At 38.0% G+C, this 22,569-nt stretch overlaps 1 protein-coding gene across 11 annotated transcripts in view; it reads left to right on the forward strand.

Moving 5' to 3' along the window:
* The window catches only part of KLF12 (KLF transcription factor 12), a 448,097-nt gene that overhangs the window by 253,307 nt on the left and 172,221 nt on the right, over nucleotides 1-22,569 (forward strand). For 9 of the 11 annotated variants that reach the window (XM_059721140.1, XM_059721315.1, XM_059721129.1 and 6 more), the window contains 2 exons: nucleotides 6,315-6,450; nucleotides 21,756-21,815. In XM_059721140.1, the coding sequence (XP_059577123.1) occupies nucleotides 6,315-6,450; nucleotides 21,756-21,815 (196 nt within the window). The remainder of the gene's footprint in view (nucleotides 1-6,314; nucleotides 6,451-21,755; nucleotides 21,816-22,569) is intronic. The other 2 variants (XM_059721333.1, XM_059721147.1) reach the window with 1 other exon arrangement.

Consider the following 22,569-nt stretch of genomic DNA (forward strand, 5'->3'; position numbering starts at 1 on the left):
AATCCAGCCCATGACCTACCTGAAAAGGGTTGCCAACCCTTGATCTGGTATGATGTCTCATATAACATAGAATTGTATTTAGTGATTCCTGCAGGAAACTTTTTTCCATAGAATATCTCTGATAGGGGAAGTAGGCAGGAGCTTAATTTTTTATAATCTGTTTGTGGTTGCTGTGGTGGATATTCTAGCTATTTCGTGTTTTGAAATTGTTTTATAAGCAGTCATTTTACACTGAAACTACAATGATGCTATTAGTATGCAGAATAGAATACATTTTTCATAGAACATAGTGTGAAGTCTTATATATGAAAGAAAAACAAACCAACATCTGATAGCTGTTAATTTCATAGCCTCATTCATAAGGCATAAATTGATTTTTAATCATTTTAAGAGAGCAACTAAAAGCATGATTTAATTGTTATTACGTCATGACACTTCAGCAGGTCTGTATGCATATATTTACATAGCTATTAGCACAAGACTTAATTTAATTAAAAAAACAGAAGTATTCAGATTAAACATGCCACGGGCATCAGTATTCTCTTTCTTTATTTTTACTTGAAGAACCATTGGCCCCTAATGAGTCATTTGAATATTAGTTAACTCTATATGGCTTAGCTAAAAAAAAGAAGCAGCAAAACTAGTGATTATTACCTAGTTTTCTCCTACTCTTAAATATGTCAGTCATCTTAAACCTCAAGATTTGATTAAATCAAAGATAGTATATTTCTGTGAAATTACTTCTAGATAGTTTTAGCCTACCTAATGGTGAGATGAATTTCCATTCTACCCATTTCAGTAAAATTTTATAAGAAATATGTATGGTTACAATAATTGGAAACTGTCAGGGGCAGCAACAGTGCACCTGTGTACTACCCTTTTCACCTCTTTTTCGTATCTTATCAGATCACAGTCAGATTGATGGGCTTTATTGGGTTTTTGTTCACATCATTAAATGGCTACAAAGCTCAGCACAGTTCAGAGGCTGTTTAAGGGTGGGCTACATTTGGTAAAGCAGATATATCATAGCACTATTAAAGATCAAGAAACATTGGTGGAAATGTGTAAATAAGTGATTGCAAAGCACTGCTCTTTATATCTCTATTTCCTGAAAGCTAAACTCATCTAAATTCTTTTTTATGTAATCAGGAGCCAATATGGGATGTTTAGTGCAAACCAACAGAAGCAGTTAAGTATCAGTGATTGTACAATGGCACAGCAGTTCAATGTTTCTAAAATGCTTTTGTAATCAGTATTCAAAATTACTCAACTTGAACTTAAGATTTGTTATTAATATCAATAGTTCAGATCTGTTTTAGCACAATAGAACTTTTCTAAACCTTCAGCAACTATCAGATCATGAAATTTTTCATAGATTCAGTCTTTCATTCATATAGAGAAAGCACTGAAAGCAGTGATTCTTTATGGAAATGTAACATGAATAGCTGACGTTTTACTTACAGCAAACACATTGCAAATAATGTTTGTATATATTTACTGTGCAATTATATTGGAGTTCAATTATTTTAGTATTCTTAATAAAAGTTCAAAATATGTGCCCGTGATAGTACGGAAGTAGTAAGTAGTTCAATTACTGGAATCGCTGCAGAAAACTTATTGCTACAATAAGTTTTTGTACATTTGAAGGATTGCCTTCTGAGGGGAAACACTTCCCTCATTTATTCTGGTTAAAAAGGCACCAAGCAATGCTGGGTCCCTACTGACTATGTGTGAGAATGGGGAGTGCTGCTTTATACTGAGTCAACAGAAAGAGCATTTACTCTTGAGGTTCATAGAGACATGGTGCTTTATGGCCTGCTCAGGTCTCTGGACTCCCTATCAACCTTAAATAATTTCACTGGCTCCCCAGCCTTTTCGGTCTAGAGACAGAATGTTTATTTTTAAATTATCTGTGGACTTTTCCTCTCCTGCACTTTGTCCCTTAACAAAATATTCTCAACTCCTTTCTCTCCAGCTTGGGACAGAAATTACACATAATTGGTATAAGTGATTAGAAACCAGTTGAAATCTGTAACACAACAGGAGTTTCAGTGGACATAAACTGCTTTCAAAATGGTTGAAACTGGTTTAAGATAAATCTGGACTGATGTAGTATCAGACTTAACTGATTTAGATTAAATCGGTTTATTGAACTTCTGTCCCAGATCCCCTCCAGATTCAAATTAACTCACACTCCCCCACTATCCCAGGTGGCACCTCCCCCACAAACCTCCCCTTGCAGGATGGGCAGACTAGCCTTGGCCCAAGCTGTCTGCATCAGTTTAGCAGAGAGGCATGCTCTAGCATTTCTTGGCTTCTGGTCTGAGCCACTGCAGGCATGTGGCAGCATTTCCAGAATCAAAAGTGAATGTCTGTTCACTTGCTTATCTGTTCAATCTCTGCAGCTTAGAGTAACCTGCAAAGATTGAATTGATTCAGCCTTAGGCTTTTTGACTGTGTTTATTTAGCCTCCATTTGCCTAACACCAACCTCATTCACACTCAGCAAAACCAAAACTATAGCTTAGTTAAGGATTCTAAGATGGAGTTTGAGATGTACATAAATAGGAGATGTGGTTGTTTGTGACAGCAGGGGCCTGGACTTAAAGACCCAGGAGGTCCACTCCAGTCCTATGTTCCTATGCCCAAAGAAAGGCTAGCATAGAAGGCAAGGCAGAGCATGAATTAAGTTTAAGATGCATTAGGCATAGCTGTTTTGGAGCGCCTGCACATTGTTTGCCAGTTCTGTCATTGGCTCTCCATTTTTTTTCCATATCCCATCTGCTATCATATCTTTTCTGTCTTGCCTAAGTCTCTTAATTCTCTCTCACTCTCCATTGTCTAATATGCCAATAGCAACCTATTCATTCTCATTTAATAACTGCCACTAGCATATATAAACCTTGGTGCCAACAGCTCCTAAATCTGTATTTAAATGTTGTAAATGAAAGTCAAAGCTGCTGCTTTCAGCAAGGAGATATGGGCACACAGCAACTGAAAATCAAGCTACTTTTAATTAGGAATCCAGCAGAGATTTTGAAAACTTACTGTTGGCCACCTGGTTTTGAACATTTTGTTTGGTATTCTTAACTCTATAACGGATTTATTTATAGAAACCCCCCCCACATATAATGAAGACACTGTACAAAAAAAAAACCTAGTCTTGCAGTGCACCATAGCCAGGCAGTCAGTTCTAGAATCAGGCCCCTAAAATTGTATCATGTTATGACATTCCAAACTTGCAGGGACTGGTGCCACTATACCCAAATTCTTGCTTATCTGTTTATTTCCTGTAATAGAACTAATGGAAGGAATAACAGTCCTGCCTGCAAAGTACCTTACTGTGGTCTTTCTCCCATTACACTAGTTTGTAATAGGCCATGAGAGAAGAAGAATTTAAAGAATTTATAAAGCCAGCCTCCTCCCCAAACCTTATAAAAGCCATCCGAGGAGCTATGCATGAGTCCAGGAAGAGGCAAGTGGCCACAAAGGACATCTATACATGTGCTGGCTGTCTGCTCTATTAAAGTGCTGGCAACAGAAATTAGACTTTGCCCATCAGGCTGAACTCTCCTTCATCGATCTGGTGCAGCTGGATTATTTATCAGGGCAGCTATGGCTGCTGTGAAGGAAAGCAGTATCTAAAGCTATGCTACTTCCTCAGAAGAAACATATGGGCAGCTGATTGTCTGAACCTCGACAGTGATCTGCTGCTTACAGCTGGCTACACTGCACAAGCTGCAGGATGCAATTCTTTTGCTTGGTGTCAGCGGTAGGAAACAGATAAGCAACAATTCGGGTACAGTTGGAGCAGACTCGATTAGCACCCACTGGAGCAGCCTCCAGCAGCCTCCATATCACATGTATTCAGCGTCCCCATGCTTCAAAATGGTAGTGGGGGTGCTTTAACTAAACCTTGAAGCCACTGTAATTAAAGCACCGTCTACTCCCCTTCTCCACACCAGAACATGTGTAAAGATGCCCAACAGAAGAAGAAATCAGTGAAGGGATGAGGGCTACAAGTAGCGGCATAAGGTGAACTGGAGGTAGAGAAAGAAGCACAGGCCATAGAAAAAGGAAATTTAGAAGAACATTAGGGAGGGTTGAGGGGACTGGCAGACCACTCAGTGTTTGCCTGTGGATTCTGTTTTGTTCAGCATCAATCCAATTAGGACACACTTGTGTCATTTTCAAACATTTCCTTGCAATCATTTGGGTTAGAAGCTTACTATTTCAAATGAAATTGAGATATTTCACCTCGTTGTATGACTCAAGGTGTTGGGCTTTAAGAAGAATACTAGAGTCATGTCTAAATGTGCAATTAATGCCACTGAGTATACTTAGGCTCAATTAAAGCCAGAGTAAACTAATCCTGATGTCACTATCTACAACTGTGTTTAAGTGCAGTAATTTACTGTGCTGCCAGATGCCACTGATGGGACTATCTGGCAGTTCAGTAAATTAATCTACTGCGCCCTAATTGCCATGCATGTATAGACAGTGAGGCAGTAAAACGTTTCATGTAGGCATACCTTAGGTGTTTCAAGACTTACAATAAAAACAGTAAATGACCTGTTATGTATTAGACAGCAGGTTTTGTATTAATTTAGCCCAACTTGCTATTAAAAATGAGTATGGTGAAAAGTGAAAAATTAATATATAATAAGCAGCTATATAATCAACTACTACATTTCTTTCCCAAGCTACACTTGAGACTATTCAAAACTCAAAAGACCTGGTGATCTCAAATGTTATTTCACATCAGTGGGAGCAACACTAAGTAGCTTCTAGCTATAAAACCATTTAAAGTATGTTGTCTCTTCCATAGTTTAAAACTCATTTGCACATATTAATTTTCATAGTATCCCATTTAACATGTAAACTACTTGTTCACAAATAAACTAGTGTGGCAAGTTTCACTTTTCAAAATCGGTAAATACAATGAAATAGAAAATTAATGGTAATTATTTCATATTATACAGTTGCTTCTAACAGTTTATAACCATTTGGGGATCAAGAATTCTCAAATATCACATTTCTTTTCAGTGGTTTTCTCTGTGGTAGAAGCAGATGCTATGAGCATTCAAATACTTTAAAATCATGTTGCTAGATTATCAATGATGTCTAAATACAAAATGTATACTATAGTGTATGCCATGTGATTAGAAAAAGTACAACTAGAACTTGAGGCTTACAATAACTGGAACAAAGAAACATTTTTTATAACTTTCCAAAGATGTAAATGCAGTTGAGATATGTCTCCATTTCATTCTAGTATATTGGCTTTTATTTCTAAACAGTCAACAATCCCTTCATTGACTTTGACTATTTTTCTTTCCACACATAATGATTTCTGGTACCACCACAAATCAGTAAATGAAAAAGTTGGCCACTAGATTGTACAATATGTCCCAGAAGAAGTAATATTATAGAACTTATATCAGTAAGTTCACCTGCCCTTGTAATACTTGATAGATTATCAGGGGCATTGATATAAGGAATGTAGAGAGAGCAATTGCTTAGGTTACCATTTATTTGGGGCCACCAATTGGCTCTATGCACTACAGTAGAGCAGTGTCCCTCTCCTTCCCCACAGGGCACTTTCTCCACTAACAGTTTGCCCCATCATGGAGCCCTGCATATGTTGAAAGGCATCTCAACCTTTTATCCCACTTTTAGGAAAACTTATCTCCACCCTTGCAGATTAGTGCCTAATTTATTACATTAGCCAACTAAATGCATTCTAAAATACTGTCTTAACTAAGATCATTAATGAGAATTGAAATGACAACTAAAAAACAGCACTATGTAATCATTTTTCTTGCAGGCAAATGTTGAACTCAGATCCCCTATATTGTTATACCTATTTTAAAATTGAGAAACTGAGGTATAGGGTCACATAGGGCATATAGTGTGGAGCAGGAATTTGAACCTACCCCTCCAGCGTGCAAAAATTGTACAAAGCAAACTCCAGGAAACAGAGCCAAAATACATGGCTTGAAGGCAGTATGTATGTTCAGAGGTTATTATATATGCAGTTTTGTTTCTGGTCAGTTATCTGTGAGTTTGGAGAAGGCATATTTATTGAATGCATGTATGTACATATTTGAGTTCAATCAAAAACATTCATATGTAACTGCAGTAAACTGAAGCTGTATCACCACATGATTCCATATTCATCATCTGTTTTGTAAGCTAAAGGGGAATGGTGCCATACAGTATAAGTGGATGGAAGTATTGTACACCATAATGTTGTTCTGGGACAAGATTAATTTCATCACAATCATATTAATCCATTACATGTCTCCCTTTCAGCACAAATGGACCCCCGAGGCCTATCTCCCGGACACATTAAAAGTGACAGTGATGATGATGACCTGCCAAATGTGACCTTAGATAGTGTTAATGAAACTGGATCTACAGCCCTCTCTATAGCCAGAGCTGTACAAGAGTAAGTATCACATTCTCCGAGTGAGGTAACTATTGCCAAGGTGTTCAATAGCTAATGGAAACACCAGTCATCAGCTGTTCTGCCGATATGTCATCCTAGCTCTAAACTGGCATACAAGCAAGCATCTTTCTGTTCAACTTCATTCCCTTTAGGAGAACATTACTGTCTTTCTCTCTCTCTTTTATTTATTTTTTTTATCTTGACATACTCTTAGATCAAATATCAAAGCAGAATTATTCTTTCTCCTTTGTTTAATCGCAAGGTCTACTTTTAGTTTTGTTTTGCTTTAGGGGAAAAGCCTTGGTAAATTTTTCAGTCTGTCTAAAAAAAAAAGTCCTTGGTTCATGGTAGCAGCAAGAGGTCTCTTATAGTTGCTTTTTAGAGCAAATTCCCCACAGTTCCCCTGAGGAACAGCATAAACAAAAGTAAATTAGTAAGAGTTTCCAATTAGGTGTTTCTCCATTACTGTTATTTTTCTATTTATTTTTAGGCAAATTATAACTCATTAGTTTAATTTTTATTTTGTTAATGTTTTAGGAAAATGTTTGCCTTTATTAATGTTACTAACACACAAGCCTGTTCTATCACCATGGCAGCTAGAAAGTAACCAACTGTGAGACAAATAAGTATTATCATCTCCATTTGATAGGTGAGGAAAAGCAGGTTAAATGTAAAGGTCACACTGAAAGTCTGAGGCAGAGCTAGAAACAGAATAGAGTCCTTAGGTGTACACTCCTGTGTTTGGAGCTATAAAATAATCTATTCCTGCAGCAGAATAGATCAGAAGACAGGAGCTTTGAAATCCTGATGAAAATATTATGCATTATTGTCATATAATTTATTACTTGCATTTAAACCCCTAAAGCAATTAGTTTTGTTTTTTACTTGCTAGAAAAGCCAAAAACAGTATTTGCTGAGATATGATAATGGTTAAATTTACTACTTGTGAAATTTGGGCAGTTCCATCTGACCATTCCCAAAATATTTTTAAAGTTACATCTCTGGAATTCAAAAAAAGGAGACTATGAATGGGTAAGATAGATTCTCCAGTGCAAACATCAGGAAGACTCGATAATGTGTACGAAGATATGGCCAATCTAATAGTTTATCACATCCCAGGAGGGATCTGCCTCTCATATCCCAGGAGGGGTGTCTGTTTCACCAATTAGACTTTGAGTACCTCAAATTCCAGTCAAACAAAGTAACAATCAGCCACCACTTCTTATATCCCACTCAAGCAAAGAAGGGATTAGGTTGTAGAAAGAAGAGGATGTTCGCTTTAATTGGCCTATTTCAACATGCTGAGGAAGTTCTTCTCACAGGAAGGGTGGGGAAAGCTTTCTTATTGTTGACAGCTCTGCCTGATTGATGAATCTACTACACATTCTGAATTTGCTAGTTACAATCTCCAGGATCCAAAATGTCAAATATTATAGAATACATAATAGGCCAGAGAAATAAAAACAAGCCTTCCTACCTCTGTTTTGTGCTAAATAGTGCCAGCTGATTAATGAAGAAGGAAGGGGTCATCGCATGTACTTTAATTTATGATTGACAAGGAAATATTATTTTACTTATTTAATATTATTTCAGCCTTTTATAGAACTGTTCAAGGAATAAAAGGCTTTTTTTCTAAAAAATTTATTCTATGATTGAGGGGGAAATGCATTGAACATCATCAACCATGTCTAGGTTTAAGAAAATTAAATTAAGAAATTTAACAATATAAAACCAACTCATTCTTGTTACAGTTTTTTTTTTAAGCAGTAAGCTGGTAGTTGGTTTTTCAAGCCATATTAGGAACCTCTAATTTGATTGTCACTTGTAATTTGTCTTATTCCAACTCAGTTGTACCCACCTCATACATACCCAGCTGGGAAGGTAGAATAAAAGGGTCAGTATGTTGTATTAGTCTAAGTCAGCCCATTTCCATCCTTATATATTTAGTTGACTGCATTGGGCCTTGGGTCTTTTAGATCATTTAAATTCACAAATATGTACATAAGGGCATGGGGAGTCCTTCATTTGAAGCACTGCAAATCCTAAAGCACTTCAAATTCAGTGGGCTTTGATGATGTGTAGACATGCAGCACACCCCGGGAGCACCTCAAAATGTCAGTGAAGGCATGCAGCAGGACTGCTCTCCAACCAGGGACCTGGCAATAAGTAATCCCTTCATGCTTCCCAGCATCTGGTCTCTGGAGTTTCCCAAGGGCAGCCAAGTGCACAGGACGGCACTCGTTGGCTGTCTGCCCCACACCATTACCCTTGGAGGTAGGAGGGTGGGCAGAGCATCATGGGATGCCAGAGAACCACTGGAGAATGTAGACATGTCAGGAAGTGTTTCTTCAGTTGTGAACATCTGCACACTCACTGTTAGGAGCATTTCAAAGGCACTTGGAGCACTTTAAACAGAACAACTATCTTACTGGCTTATCCTCATGAGTAGTTATGAAATATACATCATATTTAAAGGGAGCCTTCCATGCTAGTCCATGACAGATGGGAGGATTGGGGTTGAGAGGAGAAACTTTACTCTAAAGGCATGGCAGCATTTTTCCCTTCTATGCAAGTCTGTTATCATGCACTCTTGACTTCTTAGAAAATGTCAGGATCGCCAATAGGTGCTCTGATAAAAGGAGATGCCAGACAGCTGTGGGCCTTTTCCTCTCAACTTTCAGACAATTTTTAAAATTAATCTTTGTAAGTTAATTAAGTTAACTACATAGGTATGTAGGTTAATAGCTTAATGATACTACACCTACAATATTTTTTACTTTTATTGTGATAGTAAGTTTATGTGAAAAATGTTGTTTAATAGGTATTTGAAATACTTCCCTTTTGAATGAACTAATCATAGAATCATAGTACAGGTAGGGACAGCTAGGTTTGGAAGGGATTTCAGGAGGTCATCTAGATCAAGGCAGAAACATCCTTGACTAGACCATTCCAAGTTAAGTGTTTGTGAAAACTGTACTGCTCACCACATTTTACAGATTGCAATGTAAAAGTTCAAAGATCCAACCTCAGTTTCCCTTGCTTCAATTTAAGACCATTGCTTCCTGCCCTTGTCCCTTCTGGTGACAGAAATAGCCTATCTCCATTCTTCATATAACCACTCCTCGGGTATTTGAAGACTGTTACCAAATCCCCCCTCAGTCTTCTCTTCTGCAAACTAGATAATTCTAATTTTTTCAGGTTGTTGTCTTAAGTCAGCCTGTAATTATAAATCAAGCCAAACCTCATAAGTTGAACTAATACAGATGTAAAAGAGAGGTAGCTAGTGTGTTAGTCCGAAGACAAATCGAAAGCAAGGCATGTAACGGTTATATTAAAAGCAGCTCCATTATTTTATACAAACTCAACAGAGGAAAAATGAGCAGTTCACCTGGAATAACTAAATGTATCGGGCAGACTTAGCTATGGAAAGTTTTAAAAAAGCCTTTGAAAGGAAATCCATCTTTTAAAGAAACAGCAGCTGTAGAAAAGAGCTTTGCTTTGGTGTTAGATCATTCTGATGATCTCCTAACCAAATGAGGTTTGTTGTCTTTGAAAATTGCCCTCAAACGATTAGATCACATAATTGTTTGGAAGGCCTGTATGAGAGTTTTGTTCTTCATTATTCCTCTAATAATATACTGGTGGTCCTCTGCCTGTATTGCTGTTCTGTGTCATGTCCTTAATATTTTAAAGATAGAAAATTACTCCCCAAATCCTGACATCGGTATAAATACTAAAAGCAACTTGCTTGCTATTAGTTCTTGCTCAATTAAATAGCTTACCAAATGCTTTTATAATATTTGTAAAACAATCTAGACACCGCTGTTTTGTCTGAAAAGTAGATTTTAACTACTATTTAACTACTATATAACAACTATTTTAAGTTTTGTCTAGTTTCAATATTTTCAGCACTCCCTTTTGAACAGGTTTTCATAACCATTTGTTGACCCAACTGAACTGATTGAGTTACATGTACCTGCTCTGTCCACCTTTGATCTAGCTGTAGCTTCTGACAGTGCTTAGGCCTATTTGCTTTAAGTGCTTAGGTTTTTTGGTTTTTTAGTTTGTAAACAACATGTATTATCCTTATTTGTAAAATACTGGGAAAATTCACACTGATGTATAACTCAGGAATTATAACACTGAAGCCCCCTTATCTTTGAGGCTTAGTACAGCTCTGTATAGAACAGCAACAAGTTTTAATTCCCTAGACATTCTCTACAGAAGCGGGGACCAACCTTTTTTGGTACTGTGCTGGCCACAGCAACCTTACCTGGGGTCCTGGGGATCTCCTGGGGCTGCAGCCACAGGGATCCTGCCAGGCAGAGCCTGGCCAGCAGCCACAGCACAACTCCAGCAGCCTGGCTCCGCTTTTCAGCAGTGCATGCTGCCTAACCATGACATGCTTTGTTTTTTTTTTCCTGTGGGTTTTTACCCCGGATATCCAAGGGTCAAAAAAACCCAACAGTGCACACTCGGGCAGCGCACCCTTGCAGCACAGAGAACTTCCAGATTGTGTGGTATGTGGCTCTGCAGACGTGTTTGTGGCACCACATACTGCACAACTGTACTCGTCTGGATGCATCCACAGTGTGCTGCCTATGGCTTTACCTGGTCTGGCCCATGTTTCATGGTGGTGCAGCCTACTCTGATGCAGCCCGGTGACATTTGACATCTGACCACTTTGAAGTTAGACAGACATGCTGTAGAGATGTCCATGAAGACAGGGAAAGAATCTTCCATCAGGCTACAGAAGAGCAGAGTAGAACCACACAGGGCCCAGCACATATTCCCATGCTCCCTTAGAGGCTGCATGTCATCTCCCTCTACCCAGGGAGAAGGGTGTGAATGGACACTCAAAGAATTGGTCACTTTCTGCCCCCAGTGGTTGCTCTCATGTGCTTAATGAACTTTAGGTGAGAAATCCTGTTGAGAAAAGACTGTTTAAAATAATTTGGGGGAGGATAAAGGGATGGCTAAGTAAATTAATGTTAGAATAAAGCATCTTTTTACTTTTGCCTCCTGGCCCATGAGGTTACTGTATGATGGCACTAGTGTGGGGTGTTTGGGGTGAAGAACTCAGTGTACTTATAGTTGTACGCATGATTAATTTCCTGGAAGATTCATTTTAATACTTGGAAGTCGCATCACGCTGACTATCCATACAGTGAGATCACACTGCACTGAGCTGGATGCTACAGGGTGCTTAGATACGTGAACCTGTGCATAGAGGTATTGACTAAACTACAGATGGTAGGTCAGATAATTGTTATTGATATGATTTTACAGCATTGTTGTATTTTTGTGATTATCATGTTGACTACATATAGATTTCATAGACATTAGGGGCTGGAAGAGACCTCATGAGATCAGCGAGTCCAGCCTCCCTGCCATAAGCAGGAGGTCAGCTGGGATTAAGTGATTCCAGCAAGAAAAATATCCAGATGTTTTTTGAAAGAGTCCAGAGTAGGTGCTTGTCCCACCTCTGCAGGGAGTCTGTTCCAGACCCTGGACACATGCACCATAAAGAACTTTTTTCTTATGTCTAGTCTAAATCTGCTTTCCTGGAGTTTATGGCCATTAGACCTTGTTATCCCTTGGGAAGGTCTGGTGAACAGCTGTTCTCCCAGGTCCTGATGTACCCCTCTTATATAATTATAGGCTGCTAACAAGTTCCCCCTCAGGGATAATGCATCACCTCAGCAGGAAAGAAACATCACTCCAGAACTGGGAGGTAGCAGGGACAAGGGCAGGATTCAAATAGTAGTGCATGTGCAGCATTGCTAAATATGGTATACAGTAGGCAGATCAGGTATCTTAACTTGTCTCCTTTTACCCCATGAATTTAATTAAGTAAATTGTTATAGTAGATTTTTCTCTGGAGTTTCCAATCATCCATTTATTCTCTATAGTTGTAGAGTTGGTTTCCTCTGCTTCAGCTGATGCCATTACCAACTTTGTGCAATGCATTGTAGAAACCTTTTTCCTCAGCTTGTTGCCCTGGTTACTGTCAAACTACTTTGTCCTGAGTCCCCAGGAGCCATAAGAAAATGTGTTTTTTTTCAGGATCTAAATAAACACCCACCCCTGCTAAAATCATCACCACTCATTCCCACCCACTTTGAAACGTGCATTGATTTGCAGTTGATTTTACAGATGGAGAACTTGCAGTTGTCCAGAATATTTCAACAATATTTTTCCCACAATGGAATAATGCCAAATGGTCAACACTGGGCTCATCTACATGTGCTGATTTAAGGCACATTAGCCATTTTTAAGGTGCATTGAAGGCGTGGGTCTACATGTGCATGCCCTTCATGCACCTTAAAAAGGGCATTTTTAGGCTATTCACACCTACACTGAATACCTGCAAATGCACCTTAACGCGCACACGTGTAGACACATGCCTAAATCACCTTAATGTGCATTAAGTTTAGGCGCGCATAAAAGCATGTGTAGACATGCCCACTGAGACTGCTTATCAGAATATATCATTTTCAACCTAACTTTTGTTGGGATAGCTTCTCAAATCCAGGGTGTAATTCCTGATCAAAACAAGAAAGAGAGCGAGATTCCCCTCACATTAGGCAATAATCTAGTAGTTAGGATACTTACCTGGGATGTGGGAGACCCAGGACTCTGATTTAAGGCTGGGGCTTGAACCTGGGTCTCCAACATGCCAAGAGACTGTTCTAGCCCCTGGGCTGTTCGTTATTCTGGTATGGGCCTTTTTTCTTATCTTCATTTAGAGCTTTTCCACTTTGAATTTAATAGTCACCTCAATCACAGGCCCCTATAAAAGACACACACCTTGTTTAGAGAAGGCAGAATGAAGAAAAAAATACGATTTTTCCAGTCCTTGCTCAGTCCTGACCACCAAGGTAGGGTATACTCTGCAGCATCAACAAAAGCTACAGTGTTAACCTTTTCACGGCCACTCAGCTGGAAGTTACTGCCAATTCAGCAGTAGCATTGACCCTGAACAGTGAACTCTATCTCTTCATCTCTAGGGTCAGCAGAGAGAAGCAGAGCAGTCTTTATAGCTACCATCCGTACCTTCCAGTGCAGAAAATCAGCTTTCCCACTAAATAAATTCACTTCAGTTTTGGAAGGCTGATTTTAGGGAGAGGTGAATGTGATATGTAAGTACAATAAATGTTCTGTGGAAAATAAATGTAAATAAGGGAGACTGGCCCTGTAGTCCAGCACCTAAGGCAGTCATCTAGAATTTGGGTGATGTACTAACCATTTGATTATTTTGAGGTTTTTCACTAAAAAAAAAAGGAAAAGCCTTGGTTTCGTTGTGATGCAGAATGTGAAAAATTTTGAAGTCTAAACATTTTTGCAGGTACGAACAATGAGATAAAAGTTTTTGCCCAGCTGTAGGACTTAGGCTAAGTGACTTGCTCAAGGTCACACAGAAAGCCTTTCCCAGAAAAGGGAACTGAAGGCAGATTTTGGAAAGTCCTAAGTTTGCACTGGTACTGCTGTATCATCATTTCTCTTAACAGCTGTGAAACTCCATTCATTGTTTGTATACTTATGCAGTGGATTTATTGTGGCTTTTCACAACACATACATCTGATAGAACTGTATTCAGAATTAGGTACGTATTCCTAATATTCTATTAAAGGATACTGGCACCTCAAAACTTTCATGTCTCGTGACAATTTGTACAATGATTCTTTCTGCAGGACTGTATTATGCTTCATTATCCCCAGAAATCCCAATGTCCATGTGTTCTGCTTAAGAATGAATATTTTGGCCCTTTTAGTCCCACCTGTACAGTTTTTCAAGATATTCAAGTACTTCTTTAATATGACAGTACAAAATATGTTCAGAACAAAAAATAATTATCATAATTTGGAAGGATGGTTTGTAGAATCAAGGTATTATTCTAAGCATGTACACTGATTTTGGGCTGTGTTGTAGAAATGTACTAGTATAGGTGTGTTAAAAATACAGCCCAAAGGCTGGATTTGGCCTACAGGGCTATTTCACTGGGGCTACAGGGCTCCTGACAGGCTGGGAATTTGGAGACAGGATGAGCAGTGGGCTGTGTTAACCCCCATGCCATTGTTGTTTGTTTTGCTGCCACCGCTAGGTCAGGATCTGGCTTATAAGGAGCCCTGCAGTCCAGATTTAGCCCTGTGGGAGATGGAGGGGTCTATTTAAGGTTGACATCCCTGTTCTCATGCATCTGAATTAGCCTCTTACCAGAATAACAGATTTCACATCAGCCATCATCTCCATGAGCAAGCTGCAGGTGGACTGAAACAGTACATCAAAAGAAATTTATGCAAAAAATAAATCAACATGGCTGTTTTCAAAGGCTAGTATTGCTTAAAAGACAGAGTTTAAGAAAATGGATATATTGTCAAATAGTTCCCTGAAATAAGCTAGTTTAAAAAATAAAAACCCTTTTAACTTGTTCCATAAGAAATTATTTTTTCTGGTCTCTAGTCAGGTACTGATGCCTGTGGAATAGATTAGGCAAAAGCAAGAGCATTGCCACCAGGGTAGCTATTCTCTGCTTTTGATTGCTTTGAAGTGAAGTATTATGTTTCAATACATGTTTTTTCTGTATCATTAATGGTAGTAATAATTTCCTTCAAAGGACATATCTAAATTATTTGCAGAAAAAGCAGGGAGAACCAAAAAATTGAGTTTAACAAAATTATTGTGTGTATAATCTTGGCCGTTCTGAAATCCACAGGACTTTCCCATTTACTTTATTATGGCCAAGATTTAACCCTAGAACCTTAACATGGGCTTGGATGTTAATAAATAAATTCGATTTTTCAGAATATAAATTTTAAAATATATTACGTAGATAGTGGGGAAAAGAGGTATTGCACACACATACAAGTACAACTCTGCCCATGTCTCTTTCATTGTATCTACCCACCACAAATAACATTAAGGTTTTACATTTTGGACCACAATTTACTTATCTCCTACCATAGTCTTGGTTTATTAATGTTTTTTGTCTAAGCATTGCCTGTTTTCCTCAGATTGGAAACAAGGCCAAGACCTCATAGAAGATCAGTGGAAGGTCTTCACATTAGTTTTTAGGTAGCTGGTGTTCATCTTTTTTAGGAATGGGGTTATTTACTTGCCTCAGAAGCATGACACTAGTATGGATTATAACCAAATTTAGATTTTCAGTGCATTGCAATTGTCCAGTATGCAAATAGTATAGCTGTTTGGAAATAGTATCCCCTAAATGCTCATTGTTTTATTTCTGCTGTGTTTTTTTTCTAAGCCTGCCCAAGAAGCAGAATCAAGTGCTCTGTGTATTGGCTAATTCAGAATGTAGCAAATATTCATCAGTGTGGATTAAATAACAAAATGATGTAAAAAAGAGCCACAGTAAAACCACCTCAACATGTGCTACCTTGATTTGCTGATAAGAAAAATGATCATTGTCCTCTGTTGTCCCTGAAATCAAAACTACTTTTTTCATTATCTAGATGAGATACATTTTTATTGTTCCTTCTCCATAAGGCAGTTTTCATGATGTTATAGTAGACAAAGCTAAAATATAATTAAGTCTAAGTAGTAACATTCATACTAACATGTTGCAAAAAAACTTCTTTGTCATCTATATGTATATATAGAAAAACAGCTGCATAGGTTACAGCTATGTAAACAGCACATATAACATGTGACTTGATTGACTGAATTTAGACACTGAAATCTTGAAAAGTACACTTTGCTCACTCCATCCTGGTAGGTCTTTCTATGTTAAACTCATAATTAATTTTAACTTTCATATCAAGAATGATATGATGATTACTCCCAACCTTTTCTTTCTCAAACCAGTCAAACTCTATTTAAACATTTATAAATAGGAATATAGAATCTCAGAGAAGCAAGAATAAGAGAAGCTCCTGGATGATGGATACAGAGGAAGTTTTGTGTTGATACCTTATAATGACAAGGAAGTGATTATTTATGTGTGTGGCTGAAAAGATGAGCATTAGTATTTTGAATAAGTTAAAAATAAGTAATTGGGGATTAAATAAAACCCACGGAAGGAAGTTAATAGTTAAGTTAAAGAAGTTTAAGGTTGAAAGAAGGATTCTAGCAATAGGATATGTCAGAGGTGATAGTAGTCACTGATATTAGACTAAGCTGAACACCTGCATTTCTATAGCAAACTCTAAAATTAGTCAAATATGAGATTTTAGGTGATGTTTTTATTTACTTACCCATTTTGGACACATTGAGCTGCTACCATGGTTTTAGAAGCTGTTTAAGTTGAGACAGATGGAGAGGTTGAAAGAGGGAATAGATTATAGACAGGAAAGAAGTTGAGCCATTACTATTACAATGTATTGTTTGTTAAATTCATGCAATGTGATTGGTGATCTACGTATCAGACCCTGTCCCAGAGAGCCTATAATTTAAAGCTGAGCTGAATCTTCAGGGCTGTACACCAGGCCTGAAGACTAGAAATAGTTTACAATCAAGTTTAACTGAAGGCAAGCTCACAAAGAGTGGTGATTAAATGAACAGACTCATTGAGAGTCAGTAGGACTTGTGTTCCTAAATCACTTAAGAACTTGTGAAAATCCTTCTCCCAGGTAATTGTTTTAGAAATAGCATATGTAATATGGGACAGGATACTGTTTGATAAAACAGAGGAACAGGACAAAGATAGACAACAAGACTATTAAACATGCCAGACAAAGATAGAAACACACCCTTCGTGAAAAGGATCACGTGCACGCACTTGTGCACACATACAAAATACTGCTCTGTGGACAGATAATGAAAGAAATGAAATGTATGTCCTGAAGCCAGCCAATAAATTGTACACTAGCCTATTGTTTAAGAATGAAGCCTCGGGCTAAGACCTTGAGGGGCAGTAACTAAAAGCTAATACTGTTTTGTTTCTGTCACTCCATAAGCCGTTACCTCTTCCTGACACTCCAAGCTCTGGAGTCTTTTCAGGAGGTGAGAAAATAAGGTGTGACATTTGTGTATAATCAAAACAATCCAATGTGGCTTAAGTTTCAAATATATATTTCAGTAATCCATTAAGTTAAACTATGGATTAATATCCATAGAACAAATGGACCTTTATAAGAAATTAAATAATGATTAAAAATACAAGGAAATCATAGTGTGCTCATGAAAATTCCAGAACCAGAAAAATAGGATTATGTCATCAAATAAATAATTTGCTGCAAATTATTTACTCTGCTAAGAGGAATATTGCCCTTCTTGCCAAGACATTTCCAGATCTTTACAATTTGTTACCTGTTTTGCCACATATATTCATTGAGTTTCTAATCCATTAAAACCAATGTATTCAAAATAGAATGTGGCTTTTCCCCCTGCTATATTTTGATCTTAGTAATGTTGCTTAGAGAGTAGACTGTTAGTGTAGTTTTGATACAGGATAAAAGCACCAATGTAACTGCATGGCAAAAAGATAACCCTGATCTTGTATGCTAACTTCTTACTTGAAGTACTACAGTAGAAAGCCACAAGTGATGTGTCATCATACTGAATCATAGAAAAACAGGGCTGGAGGGGACCTCAGGAGGTCATGTAGTCCAACCCTCTGCTAAAGGCAGGATCATAGGCGATGTGTAGGAGGAGGACGGAGGGGAGGGGGCATGTGCTCCCCCCCCCTAAAATTGGCCCTCACCAGCTGGGGAGTGGGGAGTGCCAGCTGGTGCCCTCCCTGAGAAGCGCTGGCGATTGGCCGCTGGCCCCCGCCCCCCAGTCAGCAATCAGCAACTGGGGGACCACCCCCCCCCCCAGAGCCAGGAGGCACCAGGCGCCCGTCCCCACCCCTCCACCCTCAGAGCCAGGAGGCACCAGTGACCCATGGGCAGGATCATCCCTCACTAACCCATCCCAGTCAAGAAACTGCCCCATAAAGAACCTTAGAATTCAAAATATATCTTAGAAACTTGATTTCAGTACTTGTGTAACTTGTCAAAAATGTTGTAAAAATAATAGTATTGATGAGTCAATTACTGAGAAGTCCGGCAGTACCCTGGTGCACCTGTTGTTCTTAAACAGCTGTTTCTATTACAGGGAGTATTTTTTACCTAAATGGTAAGGAAAATTTTCCCAGGGGGAAATATTGCTGATAAGCAGTTGTTGCTTCTACCAGATATTGCTGCAAATGGACATCAGTTGTATGGCACTGTAGGTAAATAACAGGTGACACTGAATTGAAGCCATCACAAGCTGAACTTGAGCTAGAATAAAACTGAAGAGACTGAAACTTTTGTTTGCCTCTGAAATTTTGTCTTAATTGATCAAAGTGGTCAAAATGTTGACCTATTTAACTGCCCCATCACTGCAAAGATAACAAAATGCTTTGTGGCCTTTACACTACAGGGAAATAATTGATCTCTTTTTAAATTAAAGATGGTGATACAATTTTCAGGCAGTCAGCTGAACTGGGAAGGTAGAATTTCATCTGCTGAGTGTTTTAGAACTGTATCATATAATTTGCAAAAACCCTGTTAGTAGATTTTCCATTAATATTCAATTAGAGCTAGTATCTTAATAAATGCTACCACAAGGCAAAGTAAAAATACCAATATACACTTGGGCCTAACTTGAAGGATATGTAGGAATTTAAAGATTTAGATAAGCAATTAGTAGCATTATTCAAAAGCACTTTTGATATCTTAACTCGTTGCTTTCAGGTGAGTTAGTTGTATAAGCACTTGAAAAAAATCAAGATTAGATGACTAAGTACTTCTAAAAATCTGGCCTTTAATGAACATTCATAAGTAAAACCTCAAATCTCCAAGACTTAATCCCATAGCAAAATTTTGCATCTTATAGGATGGCAGTCTTTTCCCATATAAATATGGGGAACTCGACTATGCTGTGCAGAAGTTTTTTTTATTTTTTTTAATGAATTGAAATTTGCCATTTTTAGTGATATAACAATTTTTGAAGGGGAAAAAAAAACAATAGCTTTCTACCTGCATGCAGAAGCTAACAATATTGTGAGGATGAAATTCAATGTGACAAATGTTTTTCTTCCTTGCAAATTTGGTCTTATCAGTCTTCTTTTATGCTTCTTTAAAAGGGACCTAATTCAAAAATTTAGCAGATAAGTAGTACTTTCTGGACAAGTAGCTAGTAGTATTACCATTAACAAGTAAATATTTTTCTAGTAACTGGGCATGTCTATACTTGCTATTAGTATGCAGCAATGCACTCTGGTGCACATTATGCCTATGTTTATTGCTCTCCAGCACTGCGTTTGAATGTGTGCCCAGGACTGCAGCAAGTTGAGCTGGGTTGGAGCAGCCCTGGCTGGCAGGTGGCCCAGACAGTCAGCCTCCCAGCCCAGGGCTGTTCTGACCTGGCTCAAAGTGCTGTGGAGGAGCTGGTTGGGGCACGAGGGTGCTCCAGTGTGGAGCTAGCTGGCAGGCAGCCCCCACACTGAAGCACCATTGTGCCCCAGCCAACCATGTCATTTTCTACACATGTGCTGCTGTGAAGTAAAAACCTCTGCAGCTGGATAGTATTTATATTTACAAGTACTACCCTGCTGCAGAGTTAAGTAGATTCCTATGCCTATAGGACTGCATATGTATTCATGAGAAATTTACTGAGAGTTAATTAGCCTACTCTGCAGTAAATGTCTCTTGTAGATGCATCCAGTGTGAAGTTCATAGTGGAACATAAGATATGACAATGATTTAAATGTGAGATGTAATTCTGTATAATGACATCCAGGTATATATTTCTAGAACAATCCATAGACAACATTTTCTTCCCTTGAAGGCATGTATTCAGCTTCTATTGACTCTAGTTGAAGGCAATTTGAGTACATGCCAGAGAAGAATTTGTCCCGGTGCATTTCTGGTTATGTGCTAGTGCAGCTCTGAGTAAAATCATATGTCACCTTGTGCTTGACAAGCAACTAATGAGTTCAGGAGATGCTTACTATAAGCATATTTCTGAAGAAGGAGGAGATCGTAGGGTAGCATACAACAGAAGCAGATGTGATCAAGACAGAGCCAACCTCGCAGGCATGGTAGACCTAATCACTTTTACTTTTACTTTGTACTTATTTAAAATTTGTTATTTTTTTTCTGTGTCATGACTAGCAGATTTCCCCCTTCATTTGTCCTTTGCTACCAAATGAAATCAAAATCAAATGTGCAACAGTGAAGAAAAGTATATTCTAGATACTTGTGACAAGCAAATGCAGAGTGTTTTAAAAAGGAATGCTATATTTCAAAAAAATGATTATTCATAACTTTGGAAACATGAAGGTATAAAGGCAGAGGCCTGAACAGACACTGAGGATCCCAACTCCCATCAATAGATAAGAAAATTGAATACTGAAAGAAGTTTATGAATAGGATCTTTGGAAGCTGCCCCATATGAATATACTATCATTATTGGTGATATCTGTATAAAAGGACTCCTCGAGCAACCTTCTACATTCTAAGTGATCAATATGAAGTATCCTAAAGATTTTCAAATGCATTGCATCTCAACTATTAGTGTGCTAGAAAAATGAGATTTTTTTTGCTGGTTTCTTGGGCGTTGGCCTTAGACAAGTTTCATGGTACATTAGAGGTCTGAACCACAGGGAACAAGACTGAAGAGGGCTATTCATGGATTTGGCTTTCTACATTTTTTTTTTTTACTTGATGGAACTGTTTCAGAAAGCCAGCTGTATAATACTCCTTTTTCAAGCACACGTAATAGATCAGAATTTGTCAGTGAAAAGGAATATTCCATGTATTACAGTTGGCAGCACAAGTGGTTATGTAGTTTATTAGTAGTGCTAAAAATTTACAAATAATATTGTGAAAAATTAAATATTTTTCCCCTAGAATTTTAGTTTTGAATAAAAAGGTTAATGGATCGATTTTTCTGTGGCATATTTTGAACTATATTACTTAGCAGCAAGAATTCTGGGAGCAGAAGGTCACTTCAGCTTTCTTTCACTTTGCACAATATACATTCCTGTTAACACTTGGAATAAAATGTTGGGGGTTTTGTTTTATTTTTTAATGAGAAAATCCTCTTATTCATTGGTAGTTTACATCCTGGCCCTTAAGCTGATATTCTGCTCCAATTCTTTTCATAGCAAAACTCCCAAAAACATGTTTGGAACTCTACAAATTAACTTCAGTGTAAAGAAAGATAAAACTGGACTTTAGGTCAAGTTGTAATTCCCTTCCTCTCCCAGGCCCCAGGTATATCTTTGCTGTAGGTGTTCCACCAGTTTATCTAAGCCCCATGCAATTGTTTGGGGGGTATTTTAACATTCCTAATTGTCTGTGTTCAATTTCCAGAGAGAGCATGTGGGGCTGTGCCAGGTCAACTTTTAACCCTTTGCGTTTTTTCAACTCCAGGTATGATGTATTTTATTGTGTATTATATAATGTTCTGTTTTACTGACAAAGTCTAGTAGCGATTTGTTTTAGTGCGTTTTGCTTCTCTGTCATGTCCTGGTACTGTAAGAGCGGCCATGTGGGGCTGTGCATGGTTAGCAGTTAACAGGTATTTTGGAGGAGAGAGGAGGGAAGGGGCTGGTCTGGATTTTTTTTCAACTCAGGGTAAATAAAATATGAAAATAGAAGCAGCATGTCTGCTGATTGACATTATAGAATATAGCCAAAGTAGACTGTTGCAATTAATTACAACCATATATCACTTCACAAATGTGGTATTCCTCAGCTTAGCTTATAATGAGTCATTGTCAATAAACCTAATGTAACATACTTACAGGATTATGAACTGAGTTATTCATGGAAAAGATAAGTGTCTTATCAAAAATACATGTCTAAAGTTAAGCTCCTAATTCCATATGATTATATATACGTTCCTAATTCCATATAAAACCCCCTGCTTTCCAGTGATGAGCACTTAACCACACCCAATGAAGTCAAATGTAATGTGGGATGATCCCATACCTGATATGAGGAGAGTGGGGGGCTCCAAGAATTTGTAGTGCACAAACAGACCTTACATAGTATATAATGGGATGTATGACTCTGATTTTGTGTGCGCTATTTGTGTACTATTTCTTTGGATTTAACAGCTTTTTTATTAATTTCTTCTGTTTTATCAAAAGTTAAAAAAGTAGAAAACAAAGCATACTGTTGA

Source organism: Alligator mississippiensis, chromosome 1 (genome assembly GCF_030867095.1).
Source record: "Alligator mississippiensis isolate rAllMis1 chromosome 1, rAllMis1, whole genome shotgun sequence".
Taxonomy (NCBI): domain Eukaryota; kingdom Metazoa; phylum Chordata; order Crocodylia; family Alligatoridae; genus Alligator; species Alligator mississippiensis.